This window comes from Typopeltis vanoorti, chromosome 14 (genome assembly GCF_054136105.1).
Source record: "Typopeltis vanoorti isolate ZY-2024b chromosome 14, IOZ_Tvanoo_1.0, whole genome shotgun sequence".
Classification (NCBI taxonomy): Eukaryota; Metazoa; Arthropoda; class Arachnida; order Uropygi; family Thelyphonidae; genus Typopeltis; species Typopeltis vanoorti.
In genome coordinates, this window is record NC_143562.1 from 104042089 (window position 1) to 104062239 (window position 20151).

Consider the following 20151-nt stretch of genomic DNA (forward strand, 5'->3'; position numbering starts at 1 on the left):
TTATTGAAGAAAAAATTAAACAGTTTGAAAACATGAACCAAATTGCAGAGTTTGCCAAATTGCAGAGTTTTGGAGTCTCAGTGGCTAACTCTGAAGGAAATATTGATTGATTCAGATAGGGAGACATTCTGTGGTGAAGCTTGCAAAAATAGCAAAATAAGAACACCATGGTGGACAAACATGTTAAAGCAGTCCTGGAAAAGAAGGAAGCATGCAAAAGTTCCTAATAAATACATCAACAGATGCCCTAAAAGAACATAGAGAAAAATGTAAGAGGCCTAAGATATGTATAAAAGTAGCTATACAAAAGTCATGGGAATGCTTTGGTAAGAATTTCAAAAATAATAGGAAGGTGTCAAAATGTTTTGAAGACTATTGAGTAAACTTAGAAATGGAGGAAAGAGGTAAAAGAAAACAAAAATGATAAAGGTGATGTGAAAACTGAAGATAAGGCCATCTGTCTGGAGTAATTACTTTGAAACACTTAAAGGAAACAAATACAGTGTGGAAAATTTTCAAGAGGAGTGCAAACTCCTCTTGAAAATTTGTACCTCAGGTACACAATAATGTACCTGAGGCACAAAAAGTCATCAAAAACTTAAAATGTGTAAAGGCAGCTAGAGTAGTTGATATTTGACTAGCAATGATCAAATATGGAGGTATGAAAGTTTTGCTGTGCTTACACTGCATAACTCAGAAGGCCTAGTCAGAAGGTTAAATTCCAAATGATTGGAGTAGAGTTCTCGTAGTTTCATCTATAAAAAGAGAAAAAAAAATGAATTTAAGAATTACAGAGGAATTTCTCTGTAATTGTTCCTAAGTGCAACTCCAGGGCAACTCGTAGCAAGTGTTCCAGATAAGATTTATGCAGGCATACTTAAAAAGAAGCTGAGAACTTGGGGAAGAACAAGTTCAGACCAAATGGAGGTTCCAAATATCAGACTTTCACTTTATGACAAACAGATGAGGAATTATGAGAATATGACAACATACTTAGTTTTGTAGAGATGAAAGAAATCATACAAGGTGCCCAGAGAAAAGCTTTTCAAGATACAATTATATGGGAGTATATGAAACATTATACAGAGCAATACAGTCTATATATAAGTTGTAAGTCAGCAGTTAGAATTCAAGGAAACACAAGAAGATGGTTAAAAGTAAAATCAGGTGTAAGACAAGGATGCACATAATCTCCACTCTTATTCATCATCTATATAGATTGCATTACGAATGAAAGTAGCATTAAACTGATATTAGAATCAGACAATTCAAACAGCTTTCTGCAGCTGAAGATGTACTACTAAACGTATCTAGCGCAAGGCTCCAGGAGTTTCTAAAGTATAATGAATAACAACTTGTAACCAATTTGGCATGAAAATTAACAATAAAAAGACAAAAAAAAAACTATGAAAATCTGACACATTCAGTTTTTAGTAAAAATGGCAAATTAAATTTGGAAATAGACAACAGAATAAATTTATATGGAATAAGAGAGAAATTAGCCAAAACACTAAACTAGCAGTATACAAAACAGTGCAGTGTTCATATCAGTTTTAAGTTATGGATCTGAGAGTTGGATTAGAAATAAAGCACTTGATCAAAGATTAGAGACCACAGAGTTAAAGTTCTGAGAAAGATTTGGAAAATGAGCAGATGGCATCAATGGTGGAATCATATTAAAAATGAGGACATTATGGAGGAACTTGACATTATTTACATTCAAGAATGTGTGAGTAGGCTAATCTAGGTAGTCTGGATGCTTAAACAGAATGGGAGATGAAACATTAGCAAAGCAGGTGTTTGGTGCCAAGATGGCAAGGAAAATACCAAGAGGAAGACTAAGATATAGGTGGATTGATTCAGTCAGAAGTGCCTCAGAAGAACAAAATGTTAGATACAAGAATAATGGAGCATTGACAAGTAATAGACTAATTTAGAGATAAATAATAATTTAAACTTAATCATCAAGTTTAAGCAGTGCTTTCATACTAGCCTGAACACCCTTTGGGGGCACATATCAGGAAGCTGATGATGATGAAAAAACAAAATAATAATTGTGGATGTGTTGAATATAACATACTACTAAAACTAACAAAATGAAACTTGTATTTATATCCAGAATATAAGGAAAATACATTCATACACTTTTTTTGTATATGAGAAAAGCAAAACTGCTGTTGAGTTGGCACACAGTATCTCCATGGTACTAGTTTCTCAGACTGCTTTGTTTGACCTTTTCTGTCAACCCATTAAATGGCAATACACATTTCTGAGGAACAGTGATTTATTACATTACAAGATATTAAAAGCAATGTCATAAAGCTGCTGCAATAATTAAACAAGATAAAGGATTCATTGCAGTTATATGCTCTCAGCATACAAAAAACTATTTTTGAAGATATTTTACTTTTATTGTTCACTTATACTAGGATAAAACACAGACAAAAAATAGAATTTCTTGTCAAGTATAACATAATTCACATAAAAACAATAGGGTAGAAAACTGAAATAAAAGAAAGTTTTTGAAAATTATTCACTAACCTTTTGTTGAATTTTCTTTTGTAACTCTTCTAGACTTGCTTGTTGTGCAGCATTCAATGCAGAAAGACGAAGCTCACGATCTCTGAATACAGAGACACCAGCATAATCAAAAATACATTTTACACAATAATTCTGAATAAATACTATTATTTAATTTGCATTACACAAATGAGACATTAAACAATACTGTCTGTTATATACATCACTGCTTCATTAACAGGAGTTTGGCTGACTGCCTCAATATTAAATTTTGTGAGATGAGAAAAGTATTCCAATCAGCTTGATTAATTTTCCACATGTGCATCTGCATATGAGAACAGGGTCCCAATAAGAATATAGTGCAAATATCAGGGAAATTATTACTTTCATATATGTTCTCTTTGATGTCCCACATGAAAAGCAGAAGAACAGAAAGATCTATTGCAGAATATGAACAGGTAGGCATACAAAAGAATTCACTGTTAAGAGAGAGAGAGGTTGTTACTATAAAGTATATGCTCAACAATACAGCTTTGTAAATTCATGTTGGAACTGCCACACAGAGTATTGTGTCCATTAGATGACAGGCAAATTGCTACAACTTCCAGAGCAGTATTAAATGGGGCATGCTGAAAAGGAGTATAGTTATCCATCAGGAAAATGACTCCACCATGAGCAAGATAATCTCCAGTTTATTTATAAGGACTGTTATTTCTAAGGACCATGTTATTCATGGTCCATGAATAACAGTAAAAATGTCTTAAGGTAGGGTTCTAACTGGATTTTAAATATGTCTCCAGAATACACAAATAGACTGGTTCTGGTTTGTGTTTCTGCATAAGAAGCTTAACATCATCAATATTTTGGCAGCATCTGCAACAGCTCCACTATAAGAATTTTCTTATTCTTTTAGCTTTGTACACTTGTTTGATTTCCGGGAATGTGAGGGCTTACCTTTAATTGGCATATGTTTGTAAAACTGATTTTGGGAAGTGTGGATGGCAGTGTCCATCCCTTTCTCTGGAAAAATGTTGAATACATCATCTGATGTATCAGGTTGTTGAGTTCAATATACTTTCAGTGGATACAGAAGTATCCACTTTTTTTTTGTAAGGTGTCCGATAGTTTTTTTCCTTTTTTTATTTCAACGATATCCTTACCATAATTTTCTTGACAAATGAGTTCTCATTAAATAGAATCATTAATGCAGATGACTAATGTGCTCCACAGAGAAGCCTTCATGATAATAAAATTCAGGTATGCTGAAATTATTGGATGATGGAGTAGATATACATGCAAGTTGTTTTTGATATTTTCTTAGCTGTTCTCAGTAGCATAAGAGGAGTTCAAGACAGGTGTTCGATGGCTAGCTTCCTCTTTGTAATTTGATATATACAGTCATAACCCGCTAGAGCAGTGCTTCCCAAACTGTGGGCCGCGGCCCCCTTGGGGGCCGTGAAATAATGAAAACAAATTTAAAATGTTTTAAGAATAAGTAGATTTTTTTTTATTTTAAAAGAAACATATTTAACTTTTATTATTTCTTTTTTGTCATTTTTTATATTTTAATGGAAAAATTCACACATTGGTGTTGGTTCACAAACTTTGCTTCCTGCGTATTTCGGCGCTTAATGAATATTAGTAAATATTGCATATTCATATGTTTCATTTCAAAGTAGTGGTTAATTGTATTTACTTCGAATGCTCTCCAGGGAAGCTCCAAATCTTCCTGTCCCTTTCATCACGTGTTCGTAATCAGGGACTGTTGATATTGACTTTATATACATATCAAAACTCATTTTATATTATCACTGTCATCCGAGCTAGTTTTCTGTTACCAATAAAAGTTTCGCATATACTTCACACATGAAAAAAATCTTGAACAAGTTCATGTGGGGAGATAGTAACTCCCTTGCAGTGGTAAACAACATGCCCTCCCTAACAGCCACTATACTGCAGAGGCAATAAAAACAAGCACTTTTATTATGCCAGTGAATAAGGTATGAGGAGTCTATGTAATATATTTCTCAACGAATAGTGCAATTAGACACAACTGGGATAAAAACACATTAATTAATGAATCACATCCCCTCATACAGAAACTATGCTGTATAGACTGAAACAAAACCATATGTTGCATGGGCAAACACAGTATCAAACTAAAAACTATTGTTATTAAATAGATGTGTGTGAGTTCGATTTCCCAAGGCAGCAATAAAATTCAACCGAACGTGTTAAAATTCGTAAAAGTGTTAAAACTAAGTAATATATATATATAATGAATGTTATGGCAGTTTCATATATGGAATTCGGATGAAGAGAGTTAGCATTTCAACTCAATTGTCAGATGCTTTTATCTTTCGGTTGCACGATCTTTTGTTAATACCGCACCAATCATATTCACGTTTTAATAACCTGCCTTTGCTGTCTGTTTCGCGTTAGGCTTAATTACCATAAAGGGAGAAAAGTCACACAAGAGAAAAATGTTCCTGGTCCTGGAATTCCCTTAATTCATATCCACTAATTTCATGTTATCAGTCTGTGGTGTGCCAGTATCGGTAAGTGGTGATATTATTTGATCTATTCTACGTTAAAAAATTTAACCCTGAGATGGATAAGTGGCTGATAAAAAATAAAAAAAAATTCCTGCAAACAATCAGAAGAAGCAGAAACAGACTCAAAAAAAAAAAATGACAGTATTTCATATTTTACCAGAACAGTCCGCATCGTCTTCAGAACCAAACGGTAAGAGGCAAAAACTGTAATATATGCATTTGATTTTTGCAATATTCGCTGTGTATGTTTTGTATTGAATAAATACAATAAATATTATAATAATATCTCTCTCTATTACGATTTTTTTTCGAGGGGGGGGCGAAATATTTTAATTTTTGCAAACTCCCTGACATCCAGGAGTTTGGGAAGCACTGCACTAGAGGGCTACACGGTCGGTAGTGTTTTCAGAGAGCTCCCAAAAGCTAAGTATAATTTTGAGTGAAAATTAGAATACAGGTTTAAATCATAATGTAATATTGTCTAATTTTGGTAGCTTGTTGTGTCTGTGTGAATTCTGTTTTATTTAATTTAGTATTTTAACGATGCGTTTCATAGAATAGCACATGGCGCATGCGACGTAAAATAATGGCGTCCAAAAATACAACTCCTTTGTTCAAAAACTTGTAATGTGAGGGAGTTTGTCCAATGTGATGTGTGTGGGATGTATGCATTCCGGAATGAGGCTGGATTTTGGATTGAAAGTGATATGTGTCAGGTTGTGAGATAGATATGGTTGAAGAAAGCCAGAATGTGAGTGAAAATACTGGCTTGATAGGGAATTGCGATGTTGTACAAGAAGGCAATGAGAGCGGTGATCAAAGAAAGAGTGAAAGCAGCTACACAGAGAGAGAAAATGGTTTAAATGATGAAAAAATGAGGAATTATTTGTAGGGAGTGAGATCGTTAGGTTGCGCGCAGAGATACAAAATGCGCAGCAGCAATTAGGGTACCTGCAAAACTCTTTCCAGAGTGATTCGCTAACGTAAATAAACAAGTGTTTGAAAGGGAAAATAAGCATAAGAGTGGGAGAGTTTCTGAAATGAAGGAAAGAGTGTTGTATGGTGACTCATTATTAAGAGGAGTGATAGATGGGAGTTTAACTAAATCGTACTTACTGGGTGTGAAATTCAAGGATGTAAGTGAGAGTATTAGACCGCAAAAACAGAGGGGGAAAGAATTGATAGTTGTGGCGGTTATGAATGAATTGAAAGGAGATAAATTTTTTATGAGAGAGGACTTGAAAGTATGGTGAGTCTGTTGCTGCGGTATGACAGAGAGGAGTTTAGAAGGAAGGCTATAATCACAAATGACATTATGCACAGGTTATGCAGACGGTGTGGTGTGGAATTTGTGGACATGTGGAATGAGTTTGATGGGCGAAAAGATTTATACAAGATGGATGGCCTATTTGAATGGATTTGGTGTGTGGAGACTGGAAAAAGTGTTGCTGAATGAAGTGAAAAATGGATGTGCAGAACCAGGGAAACTAGAACTACCAAGGAGGGGTGGGGGTGGATATGTGGACATCAGTGAGACAGTTGAGTGTAAGAATGTATATAATGTACCCAAGCCAGTACGAAGGACAACAAATGGGAATGGGATATTTAGAATAACGCATCAAGATAGGGGTGGGACAAAGGGATCACTGCATTTCATGTATACTAATGCCAGGAGTATTAGGAACAAGAAGGAAGAATTTTTGGCCTTGACTGGCTCTTCCTGGCCACAGGTTATTGGCATTAGTGAAACATGGCTGACGGAAGATGATATAGTTAGTGGGATAGAATGTGTAGGTTATAGTGTGTTTAGGAGGGTCAGAGAAAATAAAATGGGGGAGGGGTGTTATTGATGATAGCTGATGAACTGCAGCCAAGGAGAATTGAAGTTGTATCGCAGGATAGTGAAAACAGCTCATTTGAGGCTATTTGGTGTGAGATTGAGACTGACAGAATAAAATATACAGTTGAGTGCTGCTATAGACCAGGTGATGGAATAGATAGCGGAGATAGTATGCATAAACAAATTGATGAAATGAGTGGAAGGAGGGTAATTATTATGGGGGGTTTCAACTATGGTAACATCGATTGGAAGGAGGAGAGGACACATGTGAGGAAGGAAATGGATTTTATTCAATTATTAAGGGATAACTATCTGAGACAGCATGTAATTGAAAATACTAGGTGGTGTGAGAGTGCTTGACCTGGTAATAGCATCTCAGAATTTGACTTTAATGAATATGACCATGTTGCCACCTATTGGTGAGAGTGATCATAAGGTCTTGACCTGGGAGGTGGCTAAAGGTGTTTAATTTTCGATTAAGACAGGGTATATATGGAATTACTGTGCTGGCAAGTATGACAAACTTAGGAGATTGCTTGGATCAGTGCCATGGTATGTACAGCTGCAAGGGCTGGATGTTGATAGAGCATGGGAAGTGGTCAAGGACCATTTACAGGAGGTTATGACTGATTGTATACCTAGGGTGCGGATAGTAAAACAAGTAGGGGTTAAATGGATGAATAACACCATTAAGCTTGAGCTGCAAAAAAAGAAACAACTGTGGAGGGAATTTAAAGAAAGAGGTGACCTGCAGGCCCACGAACAGTATAAAGTGCAGGTCAGAAGGGTAAAGAGTGTGGTAAAAAAAGCAAAAGCGGATAATGAAAGGAAACTAGCTATGCAAGCTAAAGAGAATCCCAAACAGTTCTTTCAATATGCTGCAAGCAAGAAAAAACTGTACACGGCAAAATGATTTTAAGGAATGACAATGGTAAGGAGGTCACTGAATCAGTCGATATAGTGGAGTTACTGAGCGAGCACTTTGCAAAAGTATATCATCCAGGTGGTGACATTGAAAAAATGAAGGAACCATTAGTTTATATGGGATTTGTGATGAATGAAGTGGAGGTGAATAGTCTATTACAGAACCTTAATGTGAATACATCTGTGGGATTGGATGGTATACCGGCATGGGTCTTGCGTGAAGCAGCAAAGGAATTATCAATGCCCTTGACCATGTTGTTTAATCTGAGTCTCGGGTCTGGTTTAGTCCCGAAGGTATGGAAAGAGGAGAAAATAGTTTCACTGCATAAAGGAGAATCCAAGACTACGGTTGCAAATTACCAACCAATCAGCATATCAGGAGTCATTGTCAAGGTCTTGGAGCAAGTAGTTAAGGAAAAAATACAGGAATGGATTGACGAAAATGAGATACTGTACGGAGGACAGCATGGCATTGTGAAGGGTAGATCATGCCTCAGTAACTTGCTCAAGTTTTATAACACAGTGATGGCTGAACTGGATAAGGGTAATGGGTTTACAGTGATACTGCTGGATCTGGCTAAGGCATTTGACAGGACACCACATGGAATTCTAATCCGTAAACTACAACATATGGGAATGGATATAGGGTTGGTGAGATGGATAGGTGGGTGGTTGATGGAGAGATATCAAAGAGTAGTTTATTCAGGAGTAGAGTCCAAAAGACAGCCTGTGTCTTGTGGTGTGCCAGAGGGTTCTGTTCTTGGACCACTGCTGTTTAATTTGTTCATTAACGATATAGGGAAGGATCTAAGAGAAACAGTTCATTTGTTCGCTGATGATGCAAAGTTGGGTAGGGCAATAGTGAATGCAGAAGATGTCAAAATCTTGCAGGACGACTTGGATAGATTGGAGTTCTGGGCTAAGGAGAATGGATGTCAATTTAATGTGACAAAATTTACGGTTATGCATTTTGGGGTGAAAAGATTAGCAGCAGTATACCACACTGGTGGAACTGTACTCCAGGAGATTGATGAGGCCAGGGACTTGGGAGTGTTGGTGGATAGGGAGATGAAGTTTAGGGGGCACATTGCAAAAGTAGCTAAATCAGCTCATTAACTCACTTGGTTGTTGAAAAATACCTTGACGAGCAGAGACAAGCAAGTTATTGTACCTCTGTACTGAGCCTTGATAAGACCTCATCTCGACTACTGTGCCCAGATTTGGTCACCTCGGTTCCTTCTTGATGGGGAGGAGGTGGAGAGGATCCAGATTCAAGTGACTAAGATGACAGCAGCTCTATGGAATGAACCATGTGAGAACAGGTTGAAGAAATCAGTTGATAGGCAGAAGAGGAGAGATATGATTGAGACATTCAAATTTCTAAAGGGTTTCTATAGGATTAATTCAGAGGATATTTTTGAGATCAGGACTGGTGGTGGGAGAGCTAGGGGACACCTATGGAAGCTGGGCAAGAGTGTAGTTAGCAGGGATGTTAGAACTGGGTTCTTTACTTTTAGAGTGGTAAATGAGTGGAATAAGCTGCCAGAGTCTGTTGTGGGTGCTATGACAGTGAGCGAGTTCAAGGCAAGGTATGATGGATACTGTGAGAATGTCGTATAGTTGTGTGGACATGATGTTTAGGGCCTCCTTCGATGAGTCTAAGGACTCCCTGGAGTCGCCCATAATAATAATATGTTTATCTTTTGTGTTTCTTTTGCATCCTTCACTCTGGCATGTATGTGAGTAGGTTGGATGGTCTCTCTCACAGTTGATAGATTTAGGTTTCTTTGCAGAACAAGATTTATTATCAAGTGTCTTTACTCGAAAGGGCAGATGTGGAAGAGTCACAACAGGCTGATAAAGCTTGCCCATATTTCTGACATTTCAAACATCTTAGTAGATTAGGGATATAGAGCCTAAAAAAAGCAGTTGAGACATCCTGCTTTTACTGATTTTAGAGGTTTGGGTGTATCAAAAGTAAGGATGACGTTCCTGGTCAGAACCAAGTGACCATCCTTACATATCAAGATGTACCAATACCTGTCAATCATTGATCTTAACATATCTCCTCATCTGGATTGTCAGAGAAATCCCATTATGATAGCACCACTGGAATAGTTGAGTGTTTTAATGAGGTGTTATTATAATTGGCATTCTCCCATTGATATTGCTCTTAGTAGTTTTTCTGTGTATACTAGTGACACGATGTTTCAACAAGAATATCACTGGGATTTAGTCCTTTCCTTCACAGTTACAAATTTTTGCTAATAATTTGTAATTCTTGTTTAAGTGCTTGTTCATTAGAGCAAATTGTTATATCTCTGTTTTTGAGGGTGTTAATGACTCCAAGTTTTTGCGAAGGGCGGTGATATGAGTTAGCATGTATATATTGGCTGGTATGTGTAGGCTTACGGTAGATAGTGGAGGATAGACTGCCTGAGGGAAGACATGTGACTAATGTATCCAGGAAAGGAAGCGAGTTCTAATTTTCAATTTCAACAGTAAATTTTCTGCTCATATTGTTTGTTCAGGTGGCTGAGGAGGGTGTTTAACATTTGACAGCCATGTAGCCAGATAATGAAAACATCGTCAACGTATCTAAGCCAAATTGTAGGTTTTAAAGTAAAAGAATCTAGAACACATTGCTCAAAAGCTTCCATATAAAAGTTAGCAATTGGGAGGATAGTGAAGCCTATGGCCATACCTTCTTGTAGGTCAAAATTATTTTGCCACATGAAGTAACCGGAATGTAGTATGTGGGCAAACAGAACTGTATTGTTGGGCAAAATTTGGTCTATGAGAGATTGGGACATTTGTGAAAAGGGTAGAAACATCAAAACTGACTAATAAATTATCTTTGCTGAGTGTTATGTTTTTAATTGTTTATGAAGTGTGTGTTCTTTATATAGGAGGAGGAATGACCTACCAACTCCTTGAGTGTTTATGCTAATTTCTTGCCTAGGTAAAAATTTGGGCTGTCTCTATACCCTCAACTATCGGCTGAAGAGGAACATTATCATACCGGCCAATATATGCATGCTAACTCATGTCACCAGCTTTACTTGGAGTAATTAACACCTTCAAAAATAGTCGTAACAATTTGCTCTAATAAGCAAGCTCTTAAACAAGAATTACAAATTATTAGCAATACATTTATAAATAATGGCTATAGCAAAATTACTATCAATAAATGTTGGAAGTTTTTCTACTTGGTTATACTATAAATTAAAGACACCAAAAATTATATTCTTGGTTTAATCCTTTATCTAAGTGTAAGCAAAAACAACGTTTGCACTTGAACTATTTTCAGACTGGGCAACTCCTATATAGAGGCCAATGACTTCACATCACTTACCTTAGTATCCCATAATGCAAAGCACATATCCTTCAGAATATGGGAAGGGTCACTACCCAGTGACCCAGTTTGGATAGTGACCTTTCCCATAATGCATGTAACAGCATCCAGTTGTTACATGGATGCTGAAAATCACTGGAACATTTGTATCTCAGATACCTTATTTCTTATTTCTGTTATCCAAAAATGTATCTATGGAATCTGTACTTGGTTGGGGCATTGAGGGGCCCTAGAAAATGAGGAAAGGATTCATTCTCAAGGGATGGATTTTTTTGGTTCCCTACCAGAGATCTCCACCCACCATACAACCACTACTTTAGCAACAATAAATGCACTTGAAAGTAGAATGCCAGGGTTACCACAGACCAGAACTACAGCAAGCCATGGGCCCTTGCAGGCAAGCCTACTAGTCGAATGATCCTGACCAGGTCTCCTAGGATTCCCCTTTTGAGATGTTCACAGGCTGCACCACACAGCAAACATGGCAGCAGCGCACTGGATCCCAGCCATAGTATGACTAGGATCATCCAGGCCACAGCATGATCTCAGTCATGCTATGGCCTAAATGATAAGATAGTAAAAAAAAGACTTAGGAGTAACAAAGTGAAGGAAATATACAGGGAAAAATTATAGAAAAACAAGAACGGAAAAGGGCTAGTGTTATCACTGGGAGGTTTCCTTTTCCTCAATGTGAGGAAAAAGAAATTTCTGTTGAGGTCTACATGGACTAGACCTCAACAGAAATGACAATCTGAAACTTTCCCAATTTTGGGAAGGTATCCTGCTCAATACCTCTCATGACTATAACTTATTACTTGACAATAATTTCAGTGTTTTTTCCTTAAATTCTAATAGGTACAGACCAAGTTGCTCCTGAATTTAATATCATGTATTATAACATGCTATAATTTTCAATTATTATTCTGTTTTATTTGTCTCTTTAACTGTATGCAACGAAAAGGGTCTTGAAATGAGATCAAAAATTCTTCTCATATAAAGTAATTTATTCCCAATGAAGTCCATATATTAATTGACAGAATAATTCAAACTGCTAAATAATAATTCTGTACTGGCTTCAATTTAATGATAAAACTTGGTATTTAGAATCTCCATTAAAATTTGTGATGGCAAAACAAAATAACTTTTGACAGTGAATTTTTACAAGTGTATCACTGCTCAATAGAGTTTTTAAATAGATTATTTAGCTTTTTTTTTAATTTTATTTTTTCAAAATCAATGGAAATAGTCATTAAAAATTTACTCAGATCATTGTAAAACTGTATTGTATATAAATGATTATGAAAGGTTGATTATGTAGACATGAACATCAACATACCAAAAATGGCTCTCGATTTAGTTATTAGGATAATGTATGGTTTTTCATCCAAGAATGCAATTTAGAAATTGTGCCTTTTTTAATATCTGCATCATTTTCTTACTTTACACTTGTATGCATTTTATTGCAGTTTCCTTCAGCTATACTCTGTGTCTTCCTTTTTTCCTAGAAAGGAATTCATCATTATTTGTTGCATTACTGATACTTATAACTTACCTCGATTTCTGATTAGCTAACTCCTGCCTTTCTTTTTCTTTCTCAAGAAATTGCTGTTCTATCTTTTGGTCTTTTAATTTTCGCCTTTCTTGCATCTCTAAAAGTCTAGCTTGGCGTTCAGCTTCCAGAACTCGTCGGCGTTCCTAAAGTAATAGCACATATAAGTTAAACAGGCATTTCCACATAATTTTTCATAATAAAGAAACTGATTTAATGCTTATAACGATTTCAACTTGGATAAATTTCAATGTTATTATTAGTATTTCAAAGCTTTCATGAAGTCACAAAGAGCTGCCTTAGCTCAGCCAGGTGTATAGACAAAGCCCTTTGATCAGAAAGACCCGAGTTTAATTTCCATCCATGACATGAGGAACTTTTATCTGGTCTCTTTCGACTAATGGTAAATTAGCTGGTCTCAGACGAAGGTAGAGGCCCCCCCCCCCAAAAAAAACATGAATTTTTCGTCCCTCAGAACAGGCAAACCAGCCTGTGAATGCACATGGATCTACAGTCAAAATTTATACTTAATCCCTCTCTAGGAGGGTTCATCCTAAGGGACAGTAGAGAAATAGTGGGAACCCCATATGAATAAATAAAAAATAAAGTCACAAAACTCATTACCTTCCATTAGGCACATAATATCTAGCACATCTCATTTGAATTCTCTCATGTTGGTGCACTCATATCACACTAACAATGCATTCAATGTACCACAACCCTCCATGCAACGACTTCTTACTCTTGCTCACAACATCCTTATACCATCTCCAAAGATCACTTCTTGTTCTCCCTTTACTCAATACTCCACACAGTAATTCCCATACATTTATTTCATAAGCTCTACTCACAAACTTATGTCTCTATTATATTCTCTCTTCAGGCACTCAGTAAACCATGTTCCTCAATCTATACTTAATATTCCACAATCCTGAAGTAATCGTACTCATTACAGGATCTTCTCATTACTTATCACAGGATCATCTCCACATTTTTCGTATGTTCAGGAGACCACATCTGTGCATAATAGCCCAAGTGCAGCTTAATTAATGCTTATACAATAATACAATTACATTCTTGTGTCCTTCTCAATACAACAGCAACCACATCTGGTGATGGGGTTGCTGTTGTATTGAGAAGGACATAAGAAGGACATATTGAGAATAGTAGTGGGCACAATTGTGACAGTATGTCACAATTGTGCCCACTACTATTACTTTCAGATCTTGAACCTTCTGAAACACATTTCCACTAATATGGTACACAGACATTAATAAAATGCTCTTGTCCACTGTTTTGAAATACTTAAAAGTTCAATCACAGGAATTGCCTAACAGTAAAATGAAACAAACTCTAGCCACATCTTCCAAACTAGGGCTAAAGGTTCTATCATCAGTCAATAGATGTGTTCAGAACCCCACTACCGAAAGTACAGGTCTTCATCACACCAGGACTATGGATTATTTCATTTATATATATATATATATATATATATATATATATATTTTTTTTTTTTTCCCCCCACCCTTCCAATAGAAGGGAAGCCAATCTTGTAGTTAGCAAACAGAATTCTTACAATTTACTAGTGGTGAAAATGTTATAAGCTTGAGTGTATAATATGTAGACTAAAAGATGGCCTCAACATGAAAGTTGAAAAGTTGAGTGCAATAATTTATTATTTTTAATAAAATTTTATCATCTAGATGCTAGTTTAATCTACAAGTATTTTACAATGAACAGCAAGAATGAACATGAGTGCAACGAATGACTGTTATAAGCTTGTGTGTCTGTATAGCATGTATCGCCACCATACATTTTATACTTTTCAATAATAATACATCATTGGTAAGTGGTTTATTGTGCTTTTTTTTCATGATATTTCAATCATGAAATCAAATAGAAACAAGGAAACTGCCTATATTAAAGGAAACTACGCAAAGCTGGCAATTTTCTCATTCCTACTGGATGTCATACATGAAACATGGTGATAAAAAGAAAACAGTATATCTTTAAGAAATTGATATTGTCTATGAATCATACCTTATATAACATGCTTCAAAGGGATATTCTATTATTTATTGACTATTTTAAAAATAAGTGTATATTTCCTCATTTGCTATATATGTCCACTAGCTTTCGTCCGGCAGTGTTAAATTGCATGCTGGTGTGATTTCTAACATTTTTTCACACTAAAACTACCCCCCCCCAGTTGATATTGCCCCTGAGAAACACTCGTCTAATAGGAGTTTAATATGCAAGTCTTTTATGATGAATGCTATATGCTATCTAACATGTCTTTACCCAGTCCATCATTAGCCTTTTAACTACTTTTACCTTTTCTCTATTCCCTTGAAACCATGGCTAGGCTGTAACTTAAATTTAAATGTGTGGTCAGAGGTACTCTCAATTTTGCACCTTCTTGTAACACACAAGCTGATGTCCAACCACTGTTGCTGCAATATCTTCACCTGGATGATACACCCTTGCAAAGTGATCACTCAGTAATTCAATTATTCCTTCCGCTGCTATCACCCCATATCATCAGTATATCTGATAGTGGTTTTATAATTTAAACAGTAAAGGATCATCTCCACTGAAATGACCTGTGACTTTCTTCTGATATGTGTGTGGAAAGCAAAAATCTTGAAATGTACGAAACACTCAATTAGAAGTCATGAAGCTGTGAAGAGGTGAGGTTGGAGGGAAGGCCAGTATCCTTCAACATAGACTCTTCATACATCGTTTTTTCTTTTTTTTTTTCCCAGCATCATTAATACTGCTGGAAATTTTGTTTCAAATACATTTATTTATTTTTAAAATTTTATTTTATTTTTATTTTTTAAATGATGGAAGAATCCCAACATTATTCTTTATTTCATTATAAATTTCTTATTAATAAAACTTTGGAATAAACAGTTATCATTCTTTTATACATGTTTGACTTTACAAATTTATGTTAATTTATATTACTTGCTCTGAGAAGTTTTCTATTTTTATATTTTGAACATAAGTCACATGCAAAACATGGGTCACGCATATCCAAAACATATTATTTCAATAAATAAATAAATATATCTGAGTCACTTAAAGTCAAAGCTAGATAATTGGGAGGAGACCTCCAAAGAGTTATTTCTTCGCCTTTTTACAGAAAGGTAGAGACCCAACCAGGCCTTCTAATCGAGAATTCTATCCTCATACTCACAAAATGTACCCTTTATTTACTAGATAACCAAATTCTATTGTGTACTGGCTTAAACCAAATACAAGAATATAACAATACAAAATAATCATGTGTCTGGCAGGTTGGGATGTTAAACAAGTACCCCTCACTCCAGCTATCTTCACTAGGGAGCTAAGAACAAAGAATGACAATTCAATGTCATTACTGAACACCCTCAACTTAATGGATTTGAAGATGGTATCATCAATGTAACAAGCTTCACTGGAGAGCTAGCAAAAGAATTACAAAAATACCATCAATTTAAATGGTGTTACCAAGATGCAGAAGATTACAAAAAAGGTGACGTAATGTCCAATCCTCACCTTCTCATGGTGTACCATGTTACGTATCTGCCTGGATACTGAACAAACGAAGATGGACTGACAACGTAAAACGATGGTACAACATGACAGACTGGGACATCAGCTGGTTAAACAAGGCCTCGGTTGTTTTCACCAGGGATCCAGAGTGAACAGCAAAAAGTCAGCTACTGGATAAAATCCTGAAACACATCCCAACTCTGTGTCACCAGAATTCAAGATCAGTACTATCAACATAAGAAGACTGAATGGCAAAGAAATATACTAAATAAATATACTAATCTTCTTGAATGGCAGGCAATATCAAGTAGAGTGATGTGGGCAAATATCTGAATGGGGAATTGGACAAATTTGTGCCTATGGTCCCACAAAAGGTTCTACTAAGGTAGAAGTGGAGGAATTTTTTGAAGCCGTAGAGAAAGTAACTGACACAATGAAAAAGGAAAAGTTAGTCCTTGTTGGGGATCTAAATAGCAGAGCAGGAAATCATTGTCAAACATACAAAATATTTGGGAAAATTTGAAAAAAATAGCAAAGTTAATAATAATGGCAAATACTTGTTGGATTTCTGCTCAGGACATGGACTGGTTATCACTAACACAATGTTCCAACTTAAAAATGTAAACAAATTCACATGGAGAGATGCAAGGAATAAGAAAAGTTTCAATGACTATGTTATTGTCGATAGTTATGTTTACTCACTATCGACATTACATTGAACATTACACTGTACAGAGGATTTGAAATTGGAAGTGATCACTATTTAGTCTTGAACAGGATAAAATTAAATTTCATATTGAAAAGAACAACATGTAAGAAAGTTTTAAAGCAAATAAAAGTTGAGCAGCTCTCAGATGTGAACTGTAGACTAAAATACACAAACATTATTCAAGAAAAAATGAAAGAGTTTGAAAACAAGAACCAAACCTTGGAGATTAAGTGGCAAACCATGAAGAAAACATTGAATGATTCAGTCAGAGACATGTGGTGAGATTGTAAGGATAGAAAAATCAGAAATCCATGGCAAGCACAGGAAGTTAAAGAGGCAGTAAAGGAAAGAAGAAAGTCTATATCGAAGGTTCCTGGTGAATAAGTCAGCTTGTGCTCTTAGAGAATACAGAGACAAATGTAAGAAAGCTAAAAACTGTGGAAAAAATAGATAAACAAAAGTTATGGGAAGACTTTTGCTTAGTTATTTGGTAAGAACATAGAAATTGAAACAAACTATTTGATTTTTAAGACCATGGATTTAATAAACATTTATACAAATCGTCTACTAGTTTTGCTAGCTGTAACTGTCTAGCTTTGTCAAGACTAGGAAGGTGATGCTAGTATTAAATGCAAAAAAACAAAAGAATGAAGTAACAGTTTAAAAACAGTTAGACAAATTGGAGTTCATGCGTGAAATCACATGCATTAGACACGAAGACTTAGTTATTGTTATTAAGTCGTGTTTTATAATTTTTTGCGTAATTTAGTTCCGTTAAACTTAATGAATTTAACAGATTTTTCCACGTCTTTTAATATTAATGGAGTGTGAAGACTCATCATGGGAGATCCAATCTATCCACACATTCTGTCATACCTCTCCTTGAACCCATTAACAGAAAAAGCACTCACAACTGACTCTGGCAACCAACTTCACTCATTCATCACTCTCTAGGCAAAAATATAGTCCTTGTATCCTTACTGACCACACCTTTATGCAACTTTGAGGGATGATCCCTTGTTCTGGTCCATCTAGCAAAGGGCTGAAACATTTCCCCTGCTGACCACACCTTTATGCAACTTTGAGGAATGATCCCTTGTTCTGGTCCCTCTAGCAAAGTGCTGAAACATTTCCCCTGCATCTATCCTATCAAATCCTTTAAGCAGCTTAAATGTTTCTATCACATCCCCTCTTTTTCTCCTATCAACCAACTTATGCAATCCACACACCTTCACTCTATCCTCACAGGGATCTTCCACAGGCCACTCCCCATCTTGGTCACTTGCCTCTGAACCCTCTCCACCACTTCCTCATCCCCCAAGAAACCCAGTGAACGAGACTTGAGCACAGTAATCTAGATGTGGGAATATCAAGGCCTTATAAAGAGAAATAACTTCCTGATTTCTACTTGTTAATGTGTTCTTCAATAGCCAAGTAATCTTATGGGCTACCCTAGCAATCTTAGCAATATATCCTTTAAACTTTAGCTCTCTGCCTGCCAGTACCCCTAGATCTCTAGCTTCATCTATTTCCTGGAGTACAATGCCATCAATGTGATACACAGCTTGTAATCTATTTATCCCAAAATGCATAACTTTACATTTTTCGACATTAAACTGACACCCATGGACAAAAGTTAATACTGACAGCCTATTTAAATCTTCCTGCAAGCTCTCTACTTCGCCTTGATTAACTATTACTCTACCTAATTTAGCATCATCAGCAAGAAACTGAATATTTCTTTTCAGGTTAAATCCTATATTATTTATGTACAAATTAAACAGCAATGGTCCCAGCACTGAACTTTGTGGCACACCACTGGTCACCTGTTTTTGTGTTATACTTTTTCATGTTATACTTTTAAATAAATCCAGTACAAGTCTGCAAGATTCCCTGACTAAATTGAATAACTGTTGTATGAATTTCTGCAATTACAAGACAAAAAGAATGAAAACAAGCAGGAGCATTGAAAATATCAAGTGTATTTAATGGAGTATCTATAGAAACAAGTAAAACATTTCAGCTACCTAGGCACAATTTTTAGTGAAGATGGTAAATTAAATATGGAAATAGACAACAGAATCAACAAAGCTGGTATGGTAGGAAGTCAAATGAATAAATTTATATAGAATAAGAGAGAAATTAGTCAAAACACTAAATTAGCTGTATACAAGACAGTGTTCAAACCAATTTTAACTTATGGATCTGAGAGTGGGTTAGAAATAAAACACTTGACCAAAGACTAGAGACCACAGATATGAGAGTCCTGAGAAAGATGGCATCAATGGCAATATCATATTAAAAACGAGGATATTAGGAAAGAACATGTCACTCTCAGCATCCAGGATTGTGTTATCAGAGTTAATCTGAGGTGGTATGGTCACTTAAATAGAATGGGAGAGGAAAGATCAGCAAAACAAGTGTTCTCTGCCAGGTTTGCAGCAAAAAGACCCAGAGGAAGACCAAGATGTAGGTGGACTGATACAGTAAAAAGTGTCTTAGAAGTCAGAAATATAAGATATATTATAAAATATATAGAAATATAAAGATCTATAGAAGTATAAGATCTAGAAATATAAGATTGATTTGGAGGAAAATTGCAGATAGGTTAGTAATGATGTAAGTTTTTGATTTAGTACTATCATATTCTGTATACCCCCTTGAAGTACAAGTCAGGAATATGATGATGATACTTCTAAACAATAAGATTTGTGATGCAGCAAAATGATCGGAGAAAGGTAAATAAACACAATAGCCTACTTCTTAAGTAGCAAGCAACTTATTTCTGCCCAGGTCCCACAGAAGGGTGCAAGTAACAAAGAAACAGACGAATTTTTGAGTCCTTAGAGTGCAGATGATATAATGAAAAGGAGATGGGAATCAGAGACCTAAACAGCAAACTAAGTAATGAATACAAGACATATAGAAATGTTTAGGAAAAATTTGAAGAAAATAGTGCAACTAATAATAATAATGGTAAGTAACAGCTGGATTTCTATCCAGTAAATGGCCAAGTCATTATTATCTTCAGGTTCCAAATAAAGTTGTGCCTAAATTCATATGAAGACAATCCAAAAGAACTAAGAAAAGTCTTATTTACTCCAATATTGTTGATAGTGATATGTTCAAACTAGTTCACTTTCCTATACAGGAAAGATA

At 35.7% G+C, this 20151-nt stretch overlaps 1 protein-coding gene across 2 annotated transcripts in view; it reads right to left on the minus strand.

The window, feature by feature from the left end:
- Positions 1-20151, minus strand: part of ssp3 (SCAPER domain-containing protein short spindle 3) — a 460137-nt gene that overhangs the window by 197209 nt on the left and 242777 nt on the right. For both annotated transcript variants that reach the window (XM_090403385.1, XM_090403386.1), the window contains 2 exons: positions 12747-12889; positions 2542-2623 (listed from right to left, as the gene is read on the minus strand). In XM_090403385.1, the coding sequence (XP_090259511.1) occupies positions 2542-2623; positions 12747-12889 (225 nt within the window). The remainder of the gene's footprint in view (positions 1-2541; positions 2624-12746; positions 12890-20151) is intronic.